The sequence below is a fragment of the Sinocyclocheilus rhinocerous genome, unplaced genomic scaffold, assembly GCF_001515625.1.
Source record: "Sinocyclocheilus rhinocerous isolate Xijiao unplaced genomic scaffold, SAMN03320098_v1.1 scaffold165, whole genome shotgun sequence".
Lineage (NCBI taxonomy): Eukaryota > Metazoa > Chordata > Actinopteri > Cypriniformes > Cyprinidae > Sinocyclocheilus > Sinocyclocheilus rhinocerous.
The window spans coordinates 190,600-215,809 of NW_015630990.1; the positions used below are offsets into that span (position 1 = coordinate 190,600).

At 38.4% G+C, this 25,210-nt stretch overlaps 1 protein-coding gene across 5 annotated transcripts in view; it reads left to right on the top strand.

The window, feature by feature from the left end:
- The window catches only part of dachd (dachshund d), a 108,005-nt gene that overhangs the window by 32,907 nt on the left and 49,888 nt on the right, over positions 1-25,210 (top strand). For all 5 annotated transcript variants that reach the window (XM_016553456.1, XM_016553457.1, XM_016553459.1 and 2 more), the window contains exon 2: positions 21,939-22,054. In XM_016553456.1, coding sequence (XP_016408942.1) covers positions 21,939-22,054 — 116 coding nt within the window. The remainder of the gene's footprint in view (positions 1-21,938; positions 22,055-25,210) is intronic.

Sequence of the window (25,210 nt, forward strand, 5' to 3'; positions counted from 1 at the left end):
AAATAAATTCAATGGAAACAGACTGAAGTAGTTTAAGTCTTTGGTTCTTTTAATTGTGATGATTTTGGCTCACATTTAACAAAAACCCACCAATTAACTATCTCAACAAATTAGAATACTTATTAAGACCAATAAAAAAAACATTTTTAGCCTTCTGGAAAGTATGTTCATTTACTGTACATGTACTCAATAACTTGGTAGGGTCTCCTTCTGCTTTAATTACTGCCTCAATTCGGCATGGCATGCTGCAATGGTGATCCTGCGTGCAATTCTCAAAACATCCACAAGATGGCAGCGTTTATCGGTGAATCCGATATTACAAAACCGATATCCGATTATTGTAAAATGCTTAAATATCGGGAAAAATATCGGTAAATCGATATATCGGTCGAGCTCTAATTTAAAAGGCAGTTATATATGTGGAAAGGCTGAATCTCAAATAAGTTTCCTGTTGTTTTAGGAGCTGGATAGTGCATTAATAAAGGGATAGTCCACACCAAAATTAAAACCTTTGTGACTTTGTCTCTTCTTGGGACCACAAAAGAAGATATATTAAAGAATATTGGAAACCGCGTTGTATGGATTACACAGAGACATTTCTCAAAATATCTTCTTTTATGTTCCACAGAAAGTCAGATTTTCATGTGGCTATCCTAACATGGTTATTGTGTTAATGATGTCAGATTACATTAATGTAATAAATTGTTTTTTATGGCAAAAGGCTTTAGTTCATGTGGTGTTGCTGTTATTTCTACCTTAATGACACAGAATAGGTCAGATGGAGGTGATAAACTCTATCCTGGGAGAGAGTTTTTCTTTACTTTTGTGTGTGAATGTGGGAAAACAACTGGCATTATTCCAGCACCAGTCCAGATACAGTAGATTAAATGCTATGTGAAGACCTATGCCAATGCGCAACAACAACAACAACAACAACAAAAACATTTTACATTATAAGGTTTACACCCAAGTTTTAATTAGTATTTCATTCCATTTATTTTAGTAGTTCTCTGGTTTAAATGCTCATCTCATGAAAAGACATAAGGTCTGTGCATTTATAATTGTCAGAATTTTTCTCCCCCCTGAAAATAACAACCTCGACTTGTAAAAAAAAAAAAAAAAAGCAGAAACAAAGTTAGAGTACATGGCCTATATCTGTCAAAGACATTAAAAGACAGTGCATAACTCTTGATTTATATTCGTCCGGGGAAATAAACGCAATTTTTCTGTATATTTCATTGAGTCAAGGACAAAGAAATGGATGGCCCCAGCTCACCAAATGACCCACATAACAGAATACATGCAATTCATGATCTACTTAAACAACGTGATAAATGCAAATACTGTCACATCGCCCCTAATCCCTGCACCATTATGCTCGAATCTCTCATTTCACTTTTGTTTCCTTTCTTTTTCACCCTGCTGTTTTTGATAACAACACACTTGGCTTTTTTCCCAAGGACTCTGATATGAATGTTATTGGAAGGGAAGGGAGAGAAAATTTAGATATTTTTACATGATGTCCTACATTTTGTCAGCTAAAATGGGGATATTGCCTGAGCGAGAGTGAGGCATGTTCTTCAGTTGTCAAAAGGCAGTAAGTAATGATTAAAATAGCAGTGTGAAACGCTGGGAGATTAAAGTGATGCTAATGATAAGTGAGAGAAGAAAAGGGCAAGCTATATTTTAATTCCTAGGAGAATGGTTAATGACTTCTATTGCCTGAGATTAAACTAAACCTGTCTCATCAGCTTTTTTCTGCTCACAGAGGAAAAAAAGGGCCCCGTGCACTTTAATTTATTAAACTCTTTTAAGGAAGCACATTGATCTACATAGGTTAAACTTTCAAAATTTGGGCAGCACGTTCCATAAAGCTGTCTGCAGGAGCAGGGGCAGTGGAGTAGCTCAAGGCACCGCCATAAAGAATTCATTATCTATGAACTGCCACATTTAATCAGAAAATATCAATTATTTAAAGGGGAAGGCTTGCTTCTGTTTAGCACTAGAGGATTTCGAGACGGGCCAGATTAAAGTGACAACCGCAGACAATGTGAATTTCCACTGTAACACAAGCCCTCGTTTTAGGTATATTCTCCACGGCGTGTCAAAGCCCGTGCTCGCCTACTGTATTCACGCCTGTGATTACAATTACATCAATAATGTAGAGGTGTACTGCAAGTAAAATATTTATCTGCCTTTTTCAGCCTTTCTCGATTGACTAAGACATACGCTGTAAAAATTTAACCGTGACATTAAAACACAACCTCCCGTGACCTGCGTAATGAAACGTGTGTTTTTGTTGACATGGCATTACACGTTCCGACAGACTTTATTAATCTGTGGTTTTGAGCGAACCTTTTGGCATGTTCCTGGTGAAGATAGGAGGTGGTGACACACATTTTTGATGCTAATTAGCATGCATTCCGATCCACTGAACCCGGCATAACAGCCCGATCCTTGCAGCCGCTAGACTTTCTCAGCACCGGCGTGATAGAAGTCATTGAACATTCTGCTGACAGCAGATTATTTTTGTTTTTATACAGATGTCAGGCTTGAGTTGCTGGTGTTTTCCACTCTAGCTACAGGGCCCAGGATCCTTTGCGCTGTAATGGGAGCAAACGATTATTCTTTTCTCTGGAAAAACTGATATTTCATGGTATAGTTCACCCAATTCTGTCGTCATTTACTTACCCTCATGTCCAAACCTGTCTGACTGTCTTTCTTATGTGGAACACAAGAGAAGATATTTTGAAGAATGTTTCAGTGTTTAAAACAGGTTTGGTGAAAAAATGATGACAGAATTAGCATTTTTTGGTGAACTATCCCTTTAAATGCGTAAATCTTCCTCAAATACAGTATGCTGCCCTCAAGCAAGGTTCCTTGTTTGCTGTTGAAAAATGACATAGCTTATTTTTATGCCGATTTTAGCTCAAGGTTAGTTTTAGACTTAACTATAGAACAAATGATTTATGGAAATCCCTTTTGGGTTTACAGGAATACAAAGCTCTCCTCACAACACTACAGCTCGAGATCCAACAATAATGCTTACCATGCGGCAAATCATTAGTGTCAATTGCCAAAGCTGCTATGCAGAATTTGATACCAAGGACTTGTGATGATGTTCACTGCTGGGTCAATAGCCATGCGATCCTTTTTTCATTTTAGAATACATAATGCCTTTCATTGTTAAGACTGACACAGTGCCATTACAATTGATTGCTTCGGTGCATGCAAGAATAACCCAATAAATCACCCTTGCCAATAACGCTTGAGGTTTGCCGTTCAGCTGATCAGGTGTGGCATTGTGGCGACTAATTATAATTTGTTTGCCTGACTATAAAAATAAAGAAATCCTGCCCAGCTCTTTGCAAAAATGCATTAAGAAATCACATTAATAATGCATATATTTTTCTCACATATTTATAGCTTTCCCCCAGACACCAACATGTCACAGTTGTTGTTAGATCCCTATTGGTTTCAATTAAAACCTCGCTGAAGCAATAAAAATAGGCAATTAAATTGGAGCATGCACTTCAGAGGTAGAAATGGGCTGATTAAATTAACCTTGAACTTCAATTAGGGTTAAAAATAAAACTATATATGTATTTGTCACAAGCAACAATATTAATCCAGTGTTTGCTAGTCTAATACTCTGAAAGTTTTAATTACAGCAGTTTTCATTACTTTGTACTTTGTTTCAATACTCTGGTGTTAATGAACACTAACATGTACCCGCACTAAGTAGCTTCTTTGATTGAGTGTCGGACATATGGCCCGTCCGACTCCCTCTTATATGGAGAGAATGACCTCAGCCTTGATATAAATGAGCTTTTGCGGGACGGCTCGGCCTTTGACTGTGACACTAATGGAATGCTTGTGCTCACAGGCTTTTACACGCTTAGGTAAAAAGGCTTTTGGTAGTGGATCCTAACACATGTTAGCTTAAGTGAAAACATTTATTTCTGGAGCAATGCTCTCGCTGTCATTCCAGCTGCAGCTCGTGTCTGCCCGTGTGTCTCATTATCTTGCACTTTAAATCAACATGTACCTCCCACCCCCGGCCCGACGGCACAGTGGTCCCCGGCCCTGTGCCTCTGTTGCGTTCTCAGACTGTCGTTGTGTTCATCTCATCACTTTTAAAAGTTAAAAATATTCCCGTTGCCATCCCCGTGCCAATTTTCATACATTTCTGTGATTCTTTTAGAAATGTCCATAGAATCCCATGATCTTTCCTGCAGCTATGATACTTCTGTCTCTCCTATATGTCGCTACCTAGAGGCCGTCTGATTCTTTTAGCAATCCGTGATGCTGATTAATTTCACTCTTCGTTAAAAATGTGTTGTGGCATCTTCTAGACTATTGTCATTCTCTCTTTTTTTATTTTTCTGTCTCTTTCTTTCAGTCTCTCTCCCTCCTGTGCCCCGGCCACCCGCCTCCACCTCCGTCAGCGCCCTTGGCAAATGAAAGGTCAAAGACGCTGCAGTGATTAATGAGCACCAAGCGCCAGGATCCCTCTGTCATTTCCCCCCCTTGTGTTTTTAGTCAGGCCGCTAATTCCTCCAAGACAGCTCAGGCTTTATTGGCCGATGGGAATGACACGGTGTCTATGGAGGTTTTTTGACTGAGCCGCTGTTACTGTTTAGTTTAGCGAGGAAAAGAAAACAGTCCGAAGGCACTCAGTCCCCATGAAAAACCTGCTTGAAAAATTCTCTCTTTTTTTATCAGCTAAAATGTTTTTAGGGTTGAGTGTCGCTCATTTCTCTTCTGTTTTGTTTGCTCTAGGAACAAAAAGCCCACTCAGACACTAAGTTTTTTACATTTTTTTTACCACCGAACAGAAGTGGCCGTCAGTCGTCTCTCTCCACTTCGTGGATGACACTTCAGCGGTGCACACCGAATGTTTATTTGAAAAAGTAATGAAATATTTACTCCCTATTGCGGGTAGGATTAGCAGTGGTAATTGACTGCAGCAAAAACCGAGTCTGTGTGAAAGCGACCGAGAGAGCGCGAGCGAGAACGAGGGCCCCTCGTGTCTGAATGCCGATCCTTAGCGCACAATGGTCCTGTTAGCGATGCTGTATTTCGCTCTGTCACTCTCTCTCTCCACATGTTGCTTTTTCTTTGAGAGATTGAAAAGTCCCCTGGACTGCAAAGAACCGGAGTTGTCAGATCGGGCCAGAGCACTGAAAAGATCCAGGAGTCCTAAATTGGCATCAGGTGTGGGGCTTCTCTCTGTGGTGATGGGCTCCCACATTGTGTCAGCTAGACATTTGGCCATTTCCAAATATAATGGGAGAAATTAATGCAAATGAGCGGCTGGAATGAAATGTATTTAAATGCAGATTGAAAGAGCCTCTGCGTTCTGCCTGATAACAAGTTGCTTTAGGAGAAGGGCCACATTGTGTTGGCTCATCTCACCCCCTACTGTTTCCATCCCCACACCAGTGTGGCCCTTTTTTCTCTGGTCGTTTGTGTCTCATAACAGGCCATTGTTCAGTGGGTAAACTCGCTCTCTAAACTATTAACATTGCTCATTTATTTGAATTTCAGATGTAGCCGGGATTTGGCTTCCAGCCGGTTGAAAACGTTAATTGCACAAGGACTTGAGAGAAAAAGCTGGATCATTTATAATAATGTTGCTGTTGACCATAACCTCATTAGAACCTGCGACGGCATGCATTTCACAAACAAGTTCCTGGCCGACTCCTCGCCTGTGGCTAACTGTGTCTTAAAACATCCTCTTCCTCTCTTTAAAGAGCTCTTGTTTCAGGGCCTCACACTCTGTGTCCGCAGCCGTTATTAGAAGAACCTGGAACACATCAGTTTCAAAGGAAACATTCAAATCGGAGCAGTTCAATAAGAGGGCACATTTGTTTATCTGTTTGGACAGTGCGGCTGCCAGACGCGTCTGCGTCCAAAAAAACAGGATATTGTTCTTTTGGACGCAGATGCAGATTACAACTTTTAATCTTTAAATGGATTGTTTGCACAGGAATGAAAATTCTGTTATCGTTTACTCACACTCATGTAGTTCTAAACCTGTATGACTTTCTTTCTTTCTTCCTTCACAAAAGAAGATATTTTTGAATTGTTTTGTCCATATGATGAGAGTGAAAACAACTTTGATTGGACCCCATTGACTTTCATTTACATTTTTAAAAGTATTCTTTTGTGAAGGTGAGTAAATGATGGAATTGCTGCAAATGCAAAAATGCTGAGAAAAACAGGCATATGCGTCAGGCATATGCGAAGACATAAAAAGCCATAAAAAGAAAAAAAAAAAGGAAAACTTTACAGATGCAATTTACATGCAATTAATTTTAGTTAATTGGATACACTGACTTCATTTATCATGCATATTTATGTCAAGCAGCTTGTGTTTTTCCCTGATTATTAACCGATAAGGAGAAACATGGGCATTTGACTCTTATCTATCTTCTTAACATTATCTGCTGTATAAAGAGACAGCAGCTCTTACTGGCGTGCAGCGCTGCTGTCTAGTGTGTGTAGTGCACTGAGAGGGATGGTCAGGTTTGATGAGAGTCCAGAGCAGAGCAGGAGACCGCTGTGTCCAGAAGGTCCGGGCCTGTGATTAATGTGATAGATAATGTGCTGGGGAAATGAGTAAACACTCCCTCGCTGCCTAGCTTTGTGCTTCATCGGGTTGATGACAAGGGCAGCACAAGGTGAGAATTTAACAGGCCTGCTGGAAGAAAAGAGGGAAAAAAGGAGAGAGATTCAAAGGAGTGAACCATGACAGACTTGTGGAGAGAGAGAGAGAGAGAAAGAGAAAGAGTGGGAGTCGGCTGCTTTGCTAATAAAGCGGGCTGACAAAAGTGGAAGTTTTTCAGGAGAGGAATAATTAAAAGTGCTCAGGGGACTGCAGTTTTAATTTCACATGTAAAGGGCTAAAGATTTCATTTATAGGCACGCTGAGTAGCGAGAAGGTTAATAAGACGAACAAAGCGTGCATTGTGAGAACATACACTCAGAGCAAGGCTGCTGGACTTTCACCTAACACGTTTTTAATTATCTTTCTTTACATATTTCTCGCAAGACGGGGAAAAAGAATAGATTAACTGATTAACAGCGTTGGTGACCGATTGCTGATGGTGTAAAAGGCTCAAGTGTCTTGTTCTGCGTTAAACATCAGCACAAGGTACAAAAGTCCCATGTTTTACAACTCAGTTTGTGGTAAAACAGTGATCTTGGAGCTATTAGATGAGCTTGCAAATTGTGGTCTAAGTGGGGTATATTTTTGTCAATATTAAAAAATTCTGTATAAAATATTTTATTGTAATACTAAATATTAACTAAATTAATTAAAATGAAAAAGTAAATAAAATTGCACATTACAATCAAATGATTAGGCATATTCACTCTATTTGACCTCACAATCCCAAAGCTGCTGTACGTTTTTCTCAAATCCAGCTGGACCACAAATGAAGTTCAGTATTCCCTCTGATTAAACCCTGATGCTAAAACAATGGGAAAATGACAGATTGTCTGATGCACAACTTCGTATTTGTGGTCTGAGCCCAACTTCAGACAGTCTAGGTCTCGTTCCTCCCAGAAATACCCCGGGCTGGCCGAGATCATTCTGTCAGTCAGCAGTGGATCATGGGAATGAATGATCACAGCAGCGAAATCCTCCAAATCCTTCCCCCGCCGGCCTGTCACACACTCCACTCTGGGCCTGACACTTCTCTATTATATGTTTATCAGTCTCTAATGAAATGCTGACAAGTTTCGGTGCACAACGGATACTGTGTTCCATTAATAGTATTTAACGAACCTTGAGCTCTCACAATGGCTGGGCCCTATTGCCGGTGACAGCTAAGGGGCCCCTCGGCTGCTCCCCGGTGAGAGAAGATATTATGCATTATGAACATTTGCAATCCCCCTCTTTTGCCCCCCAGACCATCTTACTTGTCTTGCTGATGGGAGTGAGAGCGAGACAGTCCATTGCAATATGGTCAGTGGTGTCTAGTTAGAATGGAACCCATGCTGTTGTGAATTTTACGAATCCTCGTATGTGGTGCTGAGATGAATAATGAGGGAGGAAATAATTTGTCATATTTCTTTTTTTATTATTATTTGGATTTGTATGATATCTTCAGTTTGCTCCCTTTTCTGTCTGGTTTGTTTTTTTTTGTAAGCTGAACAAGAGAGAGTTTTAACTGGACAAGTGTCCCCCAGAGTAAAAGTGATTGACGTTTAAACACTAATTATAGATTAGTACCTAATTATTGATTGTAGATCACCTCTGAAAAACTGGTGGGTCATTTCTGACAGCAGGGTAAAAATGCTTAACGTTAACAATAAAATGCAAGTATATGATTCATGACTCAGAATTAGGCAAAATGTAAAAATGAAGAATTGTCTCTCCTTCATTTGATGACTTGGTATTTGACTTAAATTGGCCAAACCCCACAGGAATTTGAATTGGAATGATAGGAAGAGAAATTAATCACAGGTAATGCATTCTGGGAAATGTAGTTCACTATCTATCTATCTATCTATCTATCTATCGTTTTATCGTTCTATGTATCGTTCTATCTGTCTATCTATTTTTCTGTCTATCGTTCTATCATTCTATCATCTATCTATCTATCTATCTATCGTTCTATCTATCGTTCTATCTATCGTTCTATCGTTCTATCATCTGTCTGTCTGTCTGTCTATCTATCTATCTATCTATCGTTCTATCGTTCTATCTATCGTTCTATCTATTGTTCCATCGTTCTATCTATCATTCTATCGTTCTATCTATCTATCTATCTATCTATCTATCTATCTATCTATCTGTCTGTCTGTCTACCTATCTATCTATCTATCTATCTATCTATCTATCTATCTATCTATCTATCATCTATCTGTCTGTCTGTCTGTCTGTCTGTCTGTCTAAAACCTTTATCCACAATCTCTCTCATTTTAGTAAAATAACATATACAGTTCATTTTAATACTACTTCCTTATGTTCAAATGTGAATTGTGATTATGCATGCTGTTTACTCAATTCAAATAAGCAATGGTGCACAGACTTTGATAGCAATAGCAAAATAAATAGGCTTATTATTGTCAAAGGCTGTTCTTCCATTCAAAACTGTTACTGAATAGAGCTGAATTAGCCAAGTGCTAACATGGGCCTCATCCTCAAAAAACACATCGACCTTCATAGTCTTCTCTGTAGTAGCTAATAATGCAACAGTATCTCGACAACATTATTTTTTAAAGCCATTATCAGCCCGTGAGAGAGACTTCTGCTCTCGTGAATAATTGGACCCTAGCACCTCACCATAGTTTATTTCTGTTCAAGTAACCTTTGTAAGAAAAAGTGAAGACGTCGAAGATCTTGATGAAGAATAACTTTTATTACAGAATAGTAGTGACAAAGTACATGTAGTACCTTGGGTTCAACGGAGTCAGACTGAACCCCGAACATCCTAAGCTCAAACATTTTATACACTTAGAGTTTACCCTCAATGTAAAGGAAGTTGCTCCTGTTGTTACAGCTGTGGTCTGTATGTTAATTAAGTTCTGACACCCCTTTTGTCTGAGGTGGTTCTCAGTGTCCCACACCTGCTCCCATTCTACAATTGGTCACCATTTGCTCAGGATGTGATCATCCCAAGTGATCTACAAACAACATAACTGTTGACTTTCTTCTTCTCTATAATAATTAAGCCATTTTGGGAAATGAGCATGATCAAACATATTGTGGAGTGGAATCTGGGTCGGGGCAGACTATAGATTCTTACACCTTGTCCACGGAAGTCACTTAAAACGTTAGCGCATCATGCTAATTCTTAGCAGATGCCCATTCGACCCACAGAGTGATTAGTTTCCACGGATGTCCATGAATATGTGAGGCGCGGAGTACAAGACGTGCATGAAATATCTGCGAGGGCCTGGCACGAGAGTAGAGAGCATAGATGTTCCTCATCTGTAATACACTGTGTAGACTAATATCTGCTGCTTTTTCTTATATTGCAGTGCGATATTGATCTGCTAAAATTGTACCATATTGGAGCTGTCTGTTGTGATATTCATCATTCTGTCATGCTCCCCCCTCGTAGCGACGAGTTATTAGAGGCAGTGGTTTGAAGAGGTTTGAAGGCTTTAGTCGCAGAGATGTTGCAAACAATTCATCATAAAACCGAGAGAGAGATAGCAGAAAGGGACAGAAAAAATCTCAGGTGATGTCTCGCTTAAGATTTATGTGGACCAGGGCCATGCATTAAGAATTACATCATCAAGTGGTGTGAAGACTTTGCACGATGTGCTGAGTCGGACTATTTGCTCTCACGCTGAGCCTAAATGGACTTTTCTTACCTCCTCATGAAGCTTTTTAATGGAATCGCAAACTTCCAGGAATAAAGCAAGTGATTTAGTTAGCGTTGTGGAGGCTGGGTCACGGGCCCTGATAAAGCTTGTCTGAAGTAATTGTCATTCTGTGGGTTTAACGACACGGGCCTTGTCTCGCTGCCATTACGCCACATTTGGCAGTTGATGGCAATCAGACAGCAAGGATGAAAGTAAACTTGTACGTGCCACATTCGATTTGTCTCCTGACTGGGTGGGGCGCTTTTCCCTCCAACTGTCTTAAAAGGTTCTGGTTGTTTGCTCTCCGCACGCAGTCAGTGATTCGTCCTGAAGGATCAAAGAGACGCTGACATGCGTTTAGCAGCCGGGCCTTGATTCTTTTTAGCAGGGACAAATCGAGGGATTCTGTAAGCAGAAAGCATTTTTGTGGCGTCAATTGTTGTGTTTTCACAGTACACTGCGTTCAAATGGAATTGATCAGGATCCGGGAGTCACAGAGGATGATTAGTTCTGCATAAACAGTATCTAAAAGCGCAGAAGGAGGAGGAGGAGGACGGGGCGGATCGCAACCCTCGTCTCTCCACGCAGACTAAACATCGCTCTTCCTCTCCCACCACAGATCACTTCTGGACTCCCTGGAATATTTGCATTTCATTAATTATTAAGAAAGCAGAAAGAGTATAAACAGTGGATAATTTTTGTTTAATGTTTCACACAGGATTCCGATTCCACAGTCCAATTAATGTTAATGATTAAGGGCTTCCTGTTTAGTCCTGACGTTAAGTTTGTTTGTCCCTGAGAGGATACAGACCTCACATCCTACGTCTTGCTCAATATCAGATATTTGCTCACGTTATAATTATCATCGTGGCCTGTTTCAGATGCGGCCGACTGAATTAATGACTTTGGAAAGTCAGTGGGCGACGGAAATGTCAAAGAATGAACAGAAATACAGAGGCTGCGCTGTCATTTGCTAATTTAAATGCGTGTAATGCAAAACATGGATGTTTATGAAACACAATTCCATGTAATGTGGGACAAATGTTCTCTGTTAAAGAAAAAAAAGCCTCTAGACTTGTAAGTGTGTGTGTGTTTGCGAGTGTAGGCGAGCGTGTTCGTGTGGCACACTGCCTTAATCGTATTGATTCTGAAATCATATTTGCCGAATTAATATGCATCGGTCTGAGTGCTATTGTTTTGTGGCCTCTTAATTGCTTCCTCTTGTTAATATTAAAAGCACATTAAAGTCTTAACTATTGGCTCTATCTGAAGTTACTTTCGACGACAATTTCATAAGACAATGGGAAGGATTAATAAACTGTGGCTTGATCTCTGTTATCAAGCTCTTTTACTATTGGGAACCAATTAAGTACCCTTCAAGATGACTTTCACTTGCTGCACTGATCTGTTCCTCTGCCAGAATTTGGGATTAATTGGGAATTAATATCCTCACTAGAACAAGTTCGCTTTGTTTGCTTTGTCTGACTTTAACAATCGGCGCTGAGGTTATCCCAACCTGTTCGTCAAACACCCCCCTCCTCCTCCTCTCCGAGATTGATACGTACACGTCCCAGATCCCTTCGAGCTGAAAATATGGGCCATTAAGAGAGAATAGTCGACAATGATTTCATTCTCCACGTAGAATTTTTTTCGAGCTTTATTAGCCATGCATATTAATGACTCAATTAATTCTATTCATCCTCGCAAGTCATCTGTTTGTTTTCGCCTGACCTTTTATCTTAGAAGTATTCACGCTCGGCTCGGTTTAAGCACTTCCTCCACGCCGGCGTTCTCCCACAGTGGCCGAGTGCCTCTTCGAAGAGGGAGTCATTTAATGTGTTCGCCGAAACCTCCCTCTGTCAGAAAGCACGGTGGATGTAAATGTGACAGGAAATATGCTATTATTACACTCCGAGCCGTTCGTCTGACATCCCACCAAATAAAATTACAGCATTTCCCCCTTCTCCCTCCCTCCCGACTCCATCTGCCTCTAAAACACCTCTCTCTTTTTCTCTCTCTCTCTTTTTTTTAATTTACGAAGATCTGGGTAAACAGGCATGTGATGCGGAGGAGACTGGGGTTGGATACTTGCCCTGCGTTACATCTATCTCCCATTCAAAGTTAGTGGTGAGGACAGGACATATAATTGAAAACTGCAGCTGGACTGTGTACAATCTTGTAAAAGGATGCCTTGGAAATTAGATTAATCAAGAGGCAGACATTGTGGGGAAAGTTTGTTTCGAATGCCTGACAGTATCGCTCTTTCTCTCATTTCAAATGCTGGCAGGGCAGCAGGCAGCTCCAAGGGAAATGTGCTCCTTTCATACTTGAGTAATTGATGAATTGTATGCAATATGCAAATGAGAATCCATAAATCTTATGAATGACAGCTTAATTTATGTGAGCCTTAATGAATGCAGGATTAGATTTTAATTAAATATCCTCAAAGGCACCCTGACTAGTAAGTTTTTAAAGCCTTGTTTTGAAGACTTGTTTCATATGCATCGCAGTTCTGCATGGTAAAGGGAGATCACTGAGAGCATTTCCTCACCGTTCTGAAGATAAGCGCAGCTCTGTTTTGTTAACCAAAGGGGGCTGAAATTAATAAATATTGCGATGGAAATCATATCTAGCCATCTTATTTTAACTTTCCTGGAACTGTTCATTTTAATACATTTACTTTTTTCCCTCTCTCTGCCATATCTGATCTATAACATTTTCTGCAGTGTCTTTTTAATTAAGAGAATCGTCCATTAGGCACGGAAAAGTCAACCAATTAGGCATTCTACATCAGTTCCCAGGATGTACAGGCCTGCTGCTCCTTATTAGTGCTAATAGTACTGATACAAAACAATTTTAAGCTTCACAATTATAGTATGCAATTAAGAAATTGGCTTTTTGTCATTAATGATGCATTAAAATAATCAGCAGTTTATCTTCCTTTCAGATCCTTTTTCCCTCTAAGATCTCCCTACAATATTGTATTTTCAGTTGCAATCTCAGGAAAAAAAAAAGTAATTTGCAGGACAAATGCATGAATATTACAGTGGAAAAAAATCCAGTCCAGAAGAATGCAAATTTGCTTGGAATTTGGATAAGCTGCTCATAAAATGTATTGTTTTTCAAGTTACAACAATATAAAAGAACAACCCTTACAAACCTGAAAAATACACAGTCAGTACTTGTACATAGTCTGGCATGAATAGCATTATGGTCAAGAACCATTTTTCTGGCATATTGAAAAAAAAAACACCTGAGTAATGTCTTTGACTGAAATGTTTTTTGCAAACTACAACAGATGTGCGGGTTTCAGTTCAGTTTAGTCACAAAAATAGACAAACACATTATGCTTAAACAAACAAATTCAACACACACAATTTTGAAAAAAAAAAGTATGGAAATCCCCATCCTAATTAGTTCTTAAAAAGCTAACTGAAGTCAGACAACCTGCAGTCCAACATTGGAGATGTTGGCCAAGTCAATAATTCTTAATTGTTTCTTGTGAATAGCAAGAACTCAGACAGGTAAATTCAAAGGGCTCACATACATTTTCATATGTTTTATGACCAGTTGCTCTGCATACTTTTACATGAGGCCACAGCCATGTAAATAAAGCTCAAGGAAGGAACAAGACTGGGTTCTGAGTTCCTTTGCAGCGGTGCAATCTGATGGCCCTGCCCAGTGACTCTTTAATCAGACCGTGCAGTGTACAAAAGCAGCAGGAAGGCCACTTGTATAACCTGGGAGCTCTCTGTATCTCCAAATGTTACGCCTGGCGCGGGACTGTTGAAGGATTGGGCAGAAAAACACGTCTGGGGAGGAGAGGGCCGCTGTTAGTAGGTCGCTGAGGGTAACTGCTCCCTTTGATTATGTGCATTTGATCTAATATGTTGTTCCTCACAAAAGTTCACTGTTTACCAGCGGATGCAGCTGTTCCTGCTTATAAAACGCTTTATATGACGTGCTCACACATAATCCATCTATGCTGATCTGATAAGGCGTCTACCTGGCTGAGGGTGACAGGTGTGAGAGGGAGAGAGAGAGCTGGTGGCGATAAAGCAACAACAGTTCAATGCAAATAAAGGGAGAGATAAAATGGAGATCTGAGGCAGTGCTGATTAATGCAGGAGCGCCTGTGGAACGGGCCATCGCGGCGCTCCGGCTGACCTCTTCTGTTAGCGTTCCATTCATGTGCAGGTGTAAGTGACTGAGACAGCCACGCCAGTTGCTATATATCATGTATTGTTGCAGATTCCACTACTTTGCTTCCCTTGGACCCTTGTTGAAAACTTCTAGAGAAGTTGAAGTTGATACTGGCGGACTGTGTACAGAATAAAAGAGATGTTTAGTGGTTTGCAAAGGTGAGAATGTGAGTGTTTCGTATTCGTAATGCGATCGCGGCCATAGCATGTCCATGGTGGTCCTGAGCTTTTTAAAAACAGTAAAAGACTTTAAGCATTAAAATGAGTTCACCCAAAAATTCAACAAAAGGAGATATTTCATGCTCCTCTTTTCCATATAACAACAGTTTGTAGTGACTACATATAGTCCAAAAATGACAAAAAAACACTATAAAAGTATTCCCCATATACATATCCCATTTCTTCTGAAGCCATTTGATATCTTTGTCTGCTAAACAGACCAAAAGTTAGTCATTTTCACGGATAATCTTCCCATCACTCCTAACTTGAGAACTATTGGATCAGTAAGTTGAATTGAAAAACTGGACGAGCCTGATTTGCCAATCTGATCAACCATTTCAAAGAAATGAACTGGCTTAAAAAATGATTTGTTCCACATTTATGCTTGTTTTGTGGATTGTTTTATTTGTTTTGTTGTTTGATTGGTCTTTGATTGGTTTGCTTTTGTTTTTTGTTTTGTTTTGTTTAGTTTTTGTTTTGTTTTTTTGTTTGGTTTGGTTTGGTTTGTCAGTTTTGTTTTGATTTTGTTTTTGTTTTGTATTGTTTTGAGCTCAACTTAAGAAAATAATTAAAGAATGTTTGTGTTTGAGTGAACTGCCCCTTAAAAATCTTTCAAACAACCATCTGCAATCATTCCACTCTCTTTGGAATCCATCAATTCAGATTATCCAGTCTAATGCATTGGCCCAGTTTCATGATTCAGTTTCAAGTGTGTTCTTTCAGTGTACAGTAGTTTAAATGTAATATCTTTGTAACTATGATCAATTGGGCAGAGTTATATGCTTCGATCTTACAGTCAGTCCACACAAAGATTGCATAGTAAAATGGAGGAGCTTTACCTGCCAGCATTCCATCTAATCAAGCAGAGTAAAGCTGCAAAGTCAGGAGGCCTAATCTGAGCGTAGTGTGTTATTGTTAGTGCGGAGACCTCGGTTTGTTATCAGGCCCTTGTTTTCTCTGCTGGCCACCACCTCAGCAAAGTAATCAATGAGGCATGTGCTGCTATCGCACGAAAAGAAATGAAAAATAAACCAGTGATAATCCTTCAGTTAAAAGGTTATTCAGGCTGATAAAAGCTATTTTGTTAATTTATTTACACTTTGCTTCAGTGAGATAAAGAAAGGGAACAATTAGGGAATTCCAGGTGAGAGATTTGAAAAGGGCAATGACATTGGGTTAATATTTTATAAGGCCTGATTGGCGGGCTTCTGGAGGAGTCTGTATTTACAGAAGCAGAGATGCTGTGATTCGTCCGCTTGTTTTGGTTGACTGCAAGTAAATGGAATAAATATCTTCATCTTTACCTTTCCCAATGACAAACAAAAGGAAGATGGGAAAGGTTAATTGCTCCATTTGAGGCGAATCAAAACGGAATGTTCTTTCTGTAAACCTGAGCGAGACACGTATTGACTCCAGGATAACGTTTCATCAGCTGGCACCAAATGTGTCTCCATTAGGTCCAAAGGTCCACAAACCTGTTGGAAAAATACTGATCAAATATAATCTTTGTGTACTTCTCAAATTTGTGTTTAATAAATATTATAAATGTAAAATGAAATACTGGATTTTAAACTTGTGATAAGAAACTCAAACTGACTGTGGACAGATTAGTTTAATAGATGTTACACAATAAACTATACAGTAAATATTGGAGCAATTATATTGGTCACTGATTTCCTTTCAAACTAGCTTTCATGATGCCTGTTATGTGCACAAAACAACTCTAGATTATTACAGAGATAAAATTATTTAAACTAGTCTTTTGATATGAGTTTGAGAGAAATTTTTGCACTTTTAGAGTATTAATGCCTGTTCTAGAAGAAAGAAACATCTGTAAACAACAACAACATAAAGATTGTAAGTGTATTTTTAATGAACTGCTTCACTTTTTTGTAGTTTTTTTGTAGTAGTTTTAATTCAGTATTTAATCGTTTTAAGAGGTTTTTGTTTATTGTATCAGTATATTGGTATTTAACACAAATACTTTTTGTGATTATTATTATTTTTTTTTTTATAAACATTGTTTCCTAACAGATATTAAGGAACAACACAAGGGAGGGTGAATTCCGTTATTTGCTGACTTTTGTATTGTGGAAGTGAGATGGCCATATATTTTGTGGGTTTAATCTGATTGCTTTCTCAGTGTGGTGGGACGGAGGAGATCATGTTCCAGTGTGAACTTCTGGGTCAACATGGACCAAGTCCGTTAAAGGAAGCATGGTTCAGGGAAAGTTCACTCTTATTTTCTTTTCACTGAATGCAAAACAAAAGGAGAATTCCTACATTTGTTACAAATTTGCCACTTTTTGGCCTCAGGCAAGTGCTGTCTATAAAAGTTCCTAAGTTGGGAGACAGGATCTGTTATTAACTATGGAATCAGCAATAAAGAGAGAATGCTGGGTGATTTGGTTGTTGTGCTGAAAAGCAAATGCCATGGAGCAGGATTTTCTAGGTTGACCATCTTCATTTTTATTCATTCATGCTTCCACTGGTGTCTCTTAGAAGATAAGAGTTCAATTCCAAGAACACTGCATTTCTTCATTAACTTGCATACTGTAACCAGTTGTGATGTACAGTCCATGATGAACAATCAGATTTATGTCAGACCTACTGTATGCCTATTTATTTGGTGCCACAAGAAAATTTACAAATGAACAGTTTTTCCTCAACATTATACCTAACTCTATTTAAATGTACTTTATGTAATATGTAGACCTAAAGCTGTTTAGTATAAGAATTTATCAGACCTTTTAAACCTTTTACCCCCTTCCCTTGAGGCTAGAGGGTCAAATCTTAATTTGGGGGGTCAGACCCCCTAAAACCCCCTTATAATTTGCACCCTGGCTGTAACCCTCTTCCTTAATTTAACTGGTTGGCTGTATCTGCATTGCATTTTGCAGCTAATTTCAAATGTTTACCTTTTGAGTAATACAAACCACTCAGCTTTATCTAATAAATAAATGCAAGCAAACAATGCGTTCTCCCTCTAGGGGTGAAAATCTTGTTTATTTGAATTTGTCAGCATCGTGCTCAGCAAAACGTCACAGATAGCCTTGCTTCTCCCATTGTGTGGAAACATATCCCAGAGTTACAAAAAAGACACGAAAAGGAAAGGAAAAAGGATGTAACTATGTTTGCTATTGGTGACATCCAGTAGTGGAGTGGACAGGGCATATCTCAGACACAAGTGGATCTCATGAACCATTGTTGTGCTCTAATAGCCTACTTTTGAGGACTTTTTGTGCCTGGCTATTTAAGGACTCAGCATCCAGCACATGACAAATTGTACTCGTTCTTTTGTGAAGGTCCAGCTCTTGTTCTCCCTTCGTCCTCAGTGGCCCCATAATCACTGTTTACAGAAGCGACAAACAGCAGAGAACGCTCATGCATATCTCAGCTAAATGACTGCAGTGTCCTCTTGAACATATGAGCACAGGCCATCCTGTTTTAAGTGAAAACCTTCTGTGTTGTCGCATGATGGGGATTTCAGTTTCAATAACACTTGATGTTATTCAGCTTTGTTTCCAACTTGTTTTTCAGAACACTATCGTGCTGTCATAAATTAAAAGCAAGCCATAGCAAAAAAGTAAAGCCAAACAAAATAAAGTTAGTGTAATTTAAGATGCTTAATTACAACAACAAAAAACCTTACTATGTATCACTTAAAGGGATAGTTTAGCCAAAAATGAGAATTGTCATAATTCACCCTCATGTCCTTCCAAACATGTATGACTTTATTTTTTTCTTGATTTGGAACACAAAAGAAGAATATACTTTTCCATACATTTATAATGAATGGGAACCGGAGCTTTCAAGTTTCAAAAGGAGGCAAAACCTCCATAGAAGTAACATAAAAGTATCCTGCAGTATATGATTGTGTGCTGTAGTTCTGTGAGTGAACAGAATAAAATTGACATAATTATTGACTTTAACTCAAGAACCCTTTTAGTCTGATTCATGACTATTTTTTTTAATTTGATCTGTCAGTTCATCGAAATAGACCAATTTTAATTATCATGAGACAACTATTTTTATCAGGGCAAACTCTGAAGGACTTAATTTGTAAGATGGACAAAGAAAACTTTAAATTTTTTTTCACAAGTACATTTAAAGAGTCTTTTATAGGGGTTTTGCCCTCTGTTCCTCACATAAAGGTATTGTATGGATTGAAAAAAAATGAGTATTATGAATTTTATGATACTTTCATAATGCTTTTTATCATATATGTTTTTGTTATGCAGAAGAAAGTAAGTCATACAGGTTTGCAATGACAGGAGGGTAAACAATGACAGAATTTTCATTTAGGGTGAACTGTCCTGTTCAATATTTAATGTTAAGTTAAAATATTGCTGCTGCAGCCTTATAAAAAAGCCTTCATTCTCTGTTTCCTCTTCCACTCTATACCTTCGTCAAATATGGTGTAAACACTCCGTAAGCAGATCCCACCACAGCTCAGAGGCTAAACGTCTGCTTTGTTCACAATCCCCTGCTCTTCCTGGAGCTAAAGTTGATGTGACATTTTGTCCATTTTTTTGTCCAAGTTTTTTCTGCTTCTGGCATTGTTGCTGGAGGAGGGAGGAAGCCTTTTACTATCACATGCCATCTATTGAGGTCTTTCATAAATAATTCAGCTCAGTACATTGAAAGTGATGACAGCAAAACTATCATGCAATCTCCCTCATAAGATCAAAGAGGTGTTTCTATAGGAGGAGGAATTTCATTTTAGGATGTTCTGTGGTTCGGGCATGTGATCGTTTCAGACAAAGTGCTGTATTTAAAGGGATAGTTCATCCAAAATTAAAATGGTATTATCCTTTACCCACCCTCGTGTTGTTCCAAGACTTTCCTTCTATTGTGCAACGCTAAAGAATTTTAGCAGATTGTCAAGTCTGTAAAATGACAAAAAGCTTCAATAGCTGAAGTCATAGATTTATTTAAGTAATGTAAGTAAGTTAAATTTATGTAAATTTAAGTGGATTTTTAACATTAATTATGCCAGATGTCATTGTTTTTAAGTTTGTCTCATGACCAGTTGCAACTTACTAAATTTGAGTATGCAGGTAATTTTTTTCTATTCACTTTCATTGTATGAGAAAGAGCAGCTTGAACATTCTGCTCAAAGTTACCTTTTATATTTTATGGGTTAGAGAAAATTATAAAGGTGAAAGAATCTAAAGAACTAAAGTTCATTTATGGCCTGCCACATGCCAGAAAAGACTCTCATAAATACATCAAACAGCAAATTGCTAATGCCAAATATGAACAGAGGGGGCGCTGTAAAAATGAATATCAAAGATTCCTAAAGAGGAATCTATAATAACAGAGTGAAATCCCTTACTGGAACATTTATATGAAGTATGATGATGTCTCTATTTCTGTTGCATGATGCGATGTGGAAATGATTCTGTCACATCTGAACAGGCTGATATGGTTCAAACTCCTTACAGTGTGAATGGCCTCAGGCCTGGCTGTATCTAGTGCTGCTCCTTCTCATGGCTAACACTCTGAGCATGGAGTTTATGGCCTCTTCTGTTTTTAGTGTGCGAAGTAAAGAATTTCCGTTTCAATTTCATGCCTGTCAGGGATAAAACATGATAAAACGCAATGAAACGCAGCTCATCTGCCCAGTCTGTAAATGGACTAAACTGATGCACATGACAGACTTTGGTGGTACATGAATAAGTGAGCTTTTAAAAAGGCCTTGGGTCGTAGTGAATGCACTCTTCTGCGTTCCTTTTGGCCATGAAAATGAGGCCCTGTTTAGTCACTGGAAAAGCAGGGAACAAAACCTTGAGTTAATGAAGGCCTCTTTCAATCATGTCCTGATATGCAATTGTAACGCAAGTGCTGTGAAATATAGACAATGCCCTGAAAATAAGCTTTTCTCTGGTACAACCAAAAGCAGGAACAGTTATGTCTCATTTAATTGTTCATTCAAAAATATTAAACCATGTAATATTATTTATAAATGTAGATTTATGGGTTTATTTATTTATAATTTTCTGTATTGATCCTTTCTATTAATTTCACATTGCTCCATAAATAGCATGTATGTATGTATGTATGTATATATTTATTTTATATATTTAGTTTTTGTCTTGATTTTTTACAATGTTTGATATAACTGTGAATGGAGGGTCTTGTGCCTCAGTAACCAGTTACTAGCTTGGTTGTAATTGAACCAACTCTCCATAACAAGTTTGTGTGTATCATTTGAGCAACTTGTCGTATTTTGAATGCATTCTGTATGTAATTAGTTTGAAAAAAAAAAAAAAAATGCTGGGACGGAATCACCTTTTTGGTAAAAATCAGGGGAGATGTCCCCAGTGGCTGCAGAGCCCTTGGTACTGTAACTAACACACTGATTTATTACGGACACTCTCTGTGAAGAAATATTTCCGTAAAGGCCTTTTTGATATTCCGTTTTTGCCCAAATTAGAGGGGAAAAATGCATGGATGAACAGAACATAGTAATGTGTGAAAAATATCTGACAATCAGCTCGGAGGGGCGTTTTTTCCCCCTCCGTCTGACTTGCGCTTGTTGTGTCATTAATCATTGTGTGATCTTGGTCACTCATTTCAAGTAATAAAAGTTTCCATCATAAACGCACAACAGGTCTGAGTCACTCAGTCACACCAGCTTCCAGCTATGACTCCTATTAAATCAAGCAAGCAGAACGTTTCCTAAGGCAGCCGTTGCCTTTTAATTTCCTGAAGAACCTTAGAATATCATTCATTACCAGAACTACACATATTTGGTTTTTAAAAGTCTCATAAATCAATAGTGGCCTGACTGCAATAATTATAACAAGTTAACATGTAATTTCCAGGCTGAAAGCCGCATGGCCGGATTTTAGCATATGCAAACGAGGTAATTCAAACAGTGTAGGGATATTAATACAGAAGGGCAGGTAACGAGGTACGGGCTATGAATTATGCATCAAAAAGTGGTTGATCTTCAATAAAGGAAATGAATTCACTGTGTAATCTAATTAGTTATGGAAGTCTATTATGTCGAGCAGCAGAAAGCAACTGTCCTTGAAAAGGAATTTATTTACAGTACATGTTAGCTTTTTGGAATGGTATTGCGTTCTGGCCCGAATGTTAACGGCAACCTCTGTCTCTCACCCCTCCCCTTCTTTCTTCACTTCCCTCTACCTCCCCCTTTCCGCCACTTCACTTCTGTTTTAGCTCAAGACCCGGGAGGCCTCCGAAACGGACCCAGAGTGTGACATCGCCGGAGAACCCTCACATCATGCCGCACTCGGTGCCGGGCCTCATGTCGCCGGGAATCATTCCCCACACAGGTAACGCACACGGACCTCCTCCCGCGCCCCGGCCCATTCTCACAGCAGCCCGCTGCCCATCCGTTAAATGGCACGCTGCAAAATCTGACAGCCCTCATCCAAACTACCAGCCAGAACCATTGACCATCCCGGCCGACCCCCCTCCCTTCCCAGCAAGCCCCCCTGTGCAACCACAGCTCCAGAATAAATTAGAGTGGAGAGTTGTTCTCTTCCAGATTATTATAGTAGATGCTGCATTCTGCCTTGAGTGGATTTTAATTAGCCCGATTAAATCCACTTCACTGCTGTATGTACATAGGCCGATGTGATGTTAAAGTAAGCTTATCGCCACAAGAATCAACAACAACCGTTTGTGCCTTCAGTTCGCCCGGAGCAAGTCTTGTGCTTTTGTTCTATTTACGGCTGGTTTTCATTGTAGCAGCTTTGAAGTCGTTTGCGAGAAAGGGCCCTGATTTACATATCGTGCTCTCGGTTGTTTTGCCATCTTTTAATAACACACAGTCATTAAGTTATGGTTCACTCCTTGTTAATGTACAGTTAACTACTCGTTAAGACTCTCTTGTGGATTCTTGAGCAATTATTGAACACAAAGCCATATAGTTATCATTTTCAAAACCTAAGTGTTTTGTTATTTTTTTCAGTGCAAAGTATGATGTTTTCTGTCCTATTGGACAAATTATCTTGCTGTCACAAAACAAGCTAGCACAGAGTCTTCATACAAGCAGCTCTTCATTATGACTTTACATTTACAGTACATGCATGCCATTTGGCAGAGACTTTATTCACTGTGACTTACAGTGCTTCCAAGCAATGCGTGTTCGCTGGAAATTGAACTTAAGATCTTGCAATTGTTAGCACCAATGCTGATCAGTTATCTTGATTAATTATGTGGTAAGCATTAGAGTATACAATGTTAGAACGTTATAATGCCTTCAAGTGCACCTGGGAAACTAAATGCTTCTTAAATAAAGCAAACTGAGAATGTTGAGTGACTAACTTTATCTTTTGAAGTGTTCTTTAAAATGACTATCCCTCTTGTTATCTATCCTTTACAATTATTGAAATGCAGCATGTAAAATTACAATAACTTGCTTTCTGCTCACTGATCTCTATTAAGATTATTGATATATTTTATGATATTATTAATATTATGGATCAGACATCCTTCTTCCAGCATTACAACTTACCATCTCATTTATAATCTAGAATTCTAGAGTTTTCCTCTTCTTTTCCAATTTGCTTGGTCATTCAAATGCTTGTAATAACAAAATTTCCAGCTTCACTTGAAGGGTACATTAATGAAAGTTATTATAAAGTGATTTTAATTCTTTATTATTTAATTATTCTGTATTTGAATTTGAATGTACCAGTTTATGTCAATATGTCACAATGGTAGTGAGGCTGTATCCCGTTAAATAATTGGTAGTCTTGTTATTTGGCCAATTTTGCCCTGATCTCCACCAGTCTAGGAGATCTTTCACACAATCCAGTTTTAATCATTTTGAGCCTGTAGTTTAAACAATAGAGCATGGTGCTAGCAATGCCAACATGAATGGATGTTCACACAGAATGCAGTGTTACTTTGGATAAAAGTGTCTGCCAGATGCTTAGAATGTGAACGTAATAGCTCTCTTTGAATTCAGTGCCAATCAAAAATCATTTTAGCATAAACCTAATGAAATGTATGAATTGCTAAATTTTCTTTTTTATGTTCTTTTTCAGTGTAAGTGTAGCATTCTTTCTCTAAACTTGAAATTGAGGGGAAACTATTGAAATTCCAGCTTGGCAACAGAACTGGTAATCTTGAACAATGCCGCTGAAGCATTAGCGAACCATTCGGCTTGGGAAACTGTGTCCAGCTGCCCCTCCATGTTTGAGTGAGGTCAGCCTATCAGTGTCTTGTTTAGAAACAGGAACTCAAAGGCCATGTGGTACAGGATGAGAGCCCAGGATGAGAGTCTACTCTTATTTAGTCCTCAGCAACCACGACAAAAACCCTTTGATATCCAGGCCTTTAAACCATGAGAGAGGCTCTGATCTTGACATTTTGGTTGGAACTTCTAAAGAAAAGTAACATTTTATACAATCAGGTTTGTAAGGGTCTTTGGTTGTTTGGTTGACGAAGCGGCATACAATGAGCAGATGCAGTGAGATTTGCTCGCATTCGGCTTTCACAGATCCAGGTTATCTTGGACAGCAGTAGTCTGGGAGAGCAAATGTAAACAATAGTTAAAAACAGCATGAAGTGGTCCTAGTTATTTTGTTAAAGTAACCTTCATCATAAAGTGGTGTAATTGTAATGTTGGCAAATGTTTAGGGAACTTTGTGCACAACAGTGTTTTAAAGCTGCACTTGAGATGTTTTTCTTCCATAGTCATTTAATACCACAGTTACACTGCTAGAATAGCGTCATTATATCTTGTTATATTGAGCAGGTGACTTTATAGTTAACACATATAATGCATACAAAATATCCCCAAATGTCTGGGGTTAAGATATAAGATGTGTGTGCGTGTGTGTGTGTGCGTGCGTGCGTGCGTGCATGCGTGTGTGTGTGTGTGAGAGAGAGAGTGTTCAAAAGTCTGGGATTGGTGATATTTTTTTAATCGTTTTTAAAAGAATACTAAATATCTCTATCTCTAATTTCTTTTTATTTAAAATAAAATAATTTGAAATATTATAACAATTAACAAAATCTGTTTGTATACAATTTGTTATATATATTATCAAATGTAAATTATTCCTTATATATATATATATATATAATTTATAAATTTATCAAAACTGACAGTAAAGACATTTATAATATTACAAAAGATTTCTGTTTCAAATATTTTTTCTTAAGGTTTTTATTCATCAAAGAATCTTGAAGAAAAAATGTTTCCACAAAAATATGACACAGCATGTCGGTTTTTAACATTAACATTTTTTTTGAGCACCAAAATCAACATATTAGATTGATTTCTGAAGGATGTGAAGGTGAAGACTGGAGCTGCTTAAAATTCTTTGTCATCACAGGAATAATTAACATTTTATAATATATACTGTATACAAACAGAATTTTTTAATTGTAATAATATTTCAAATTATTTTATTTTAAATAAAAAGAAATTAGAGATATTTGAGCATTAGAGTCTTCTTTTAAAAACAATAAAA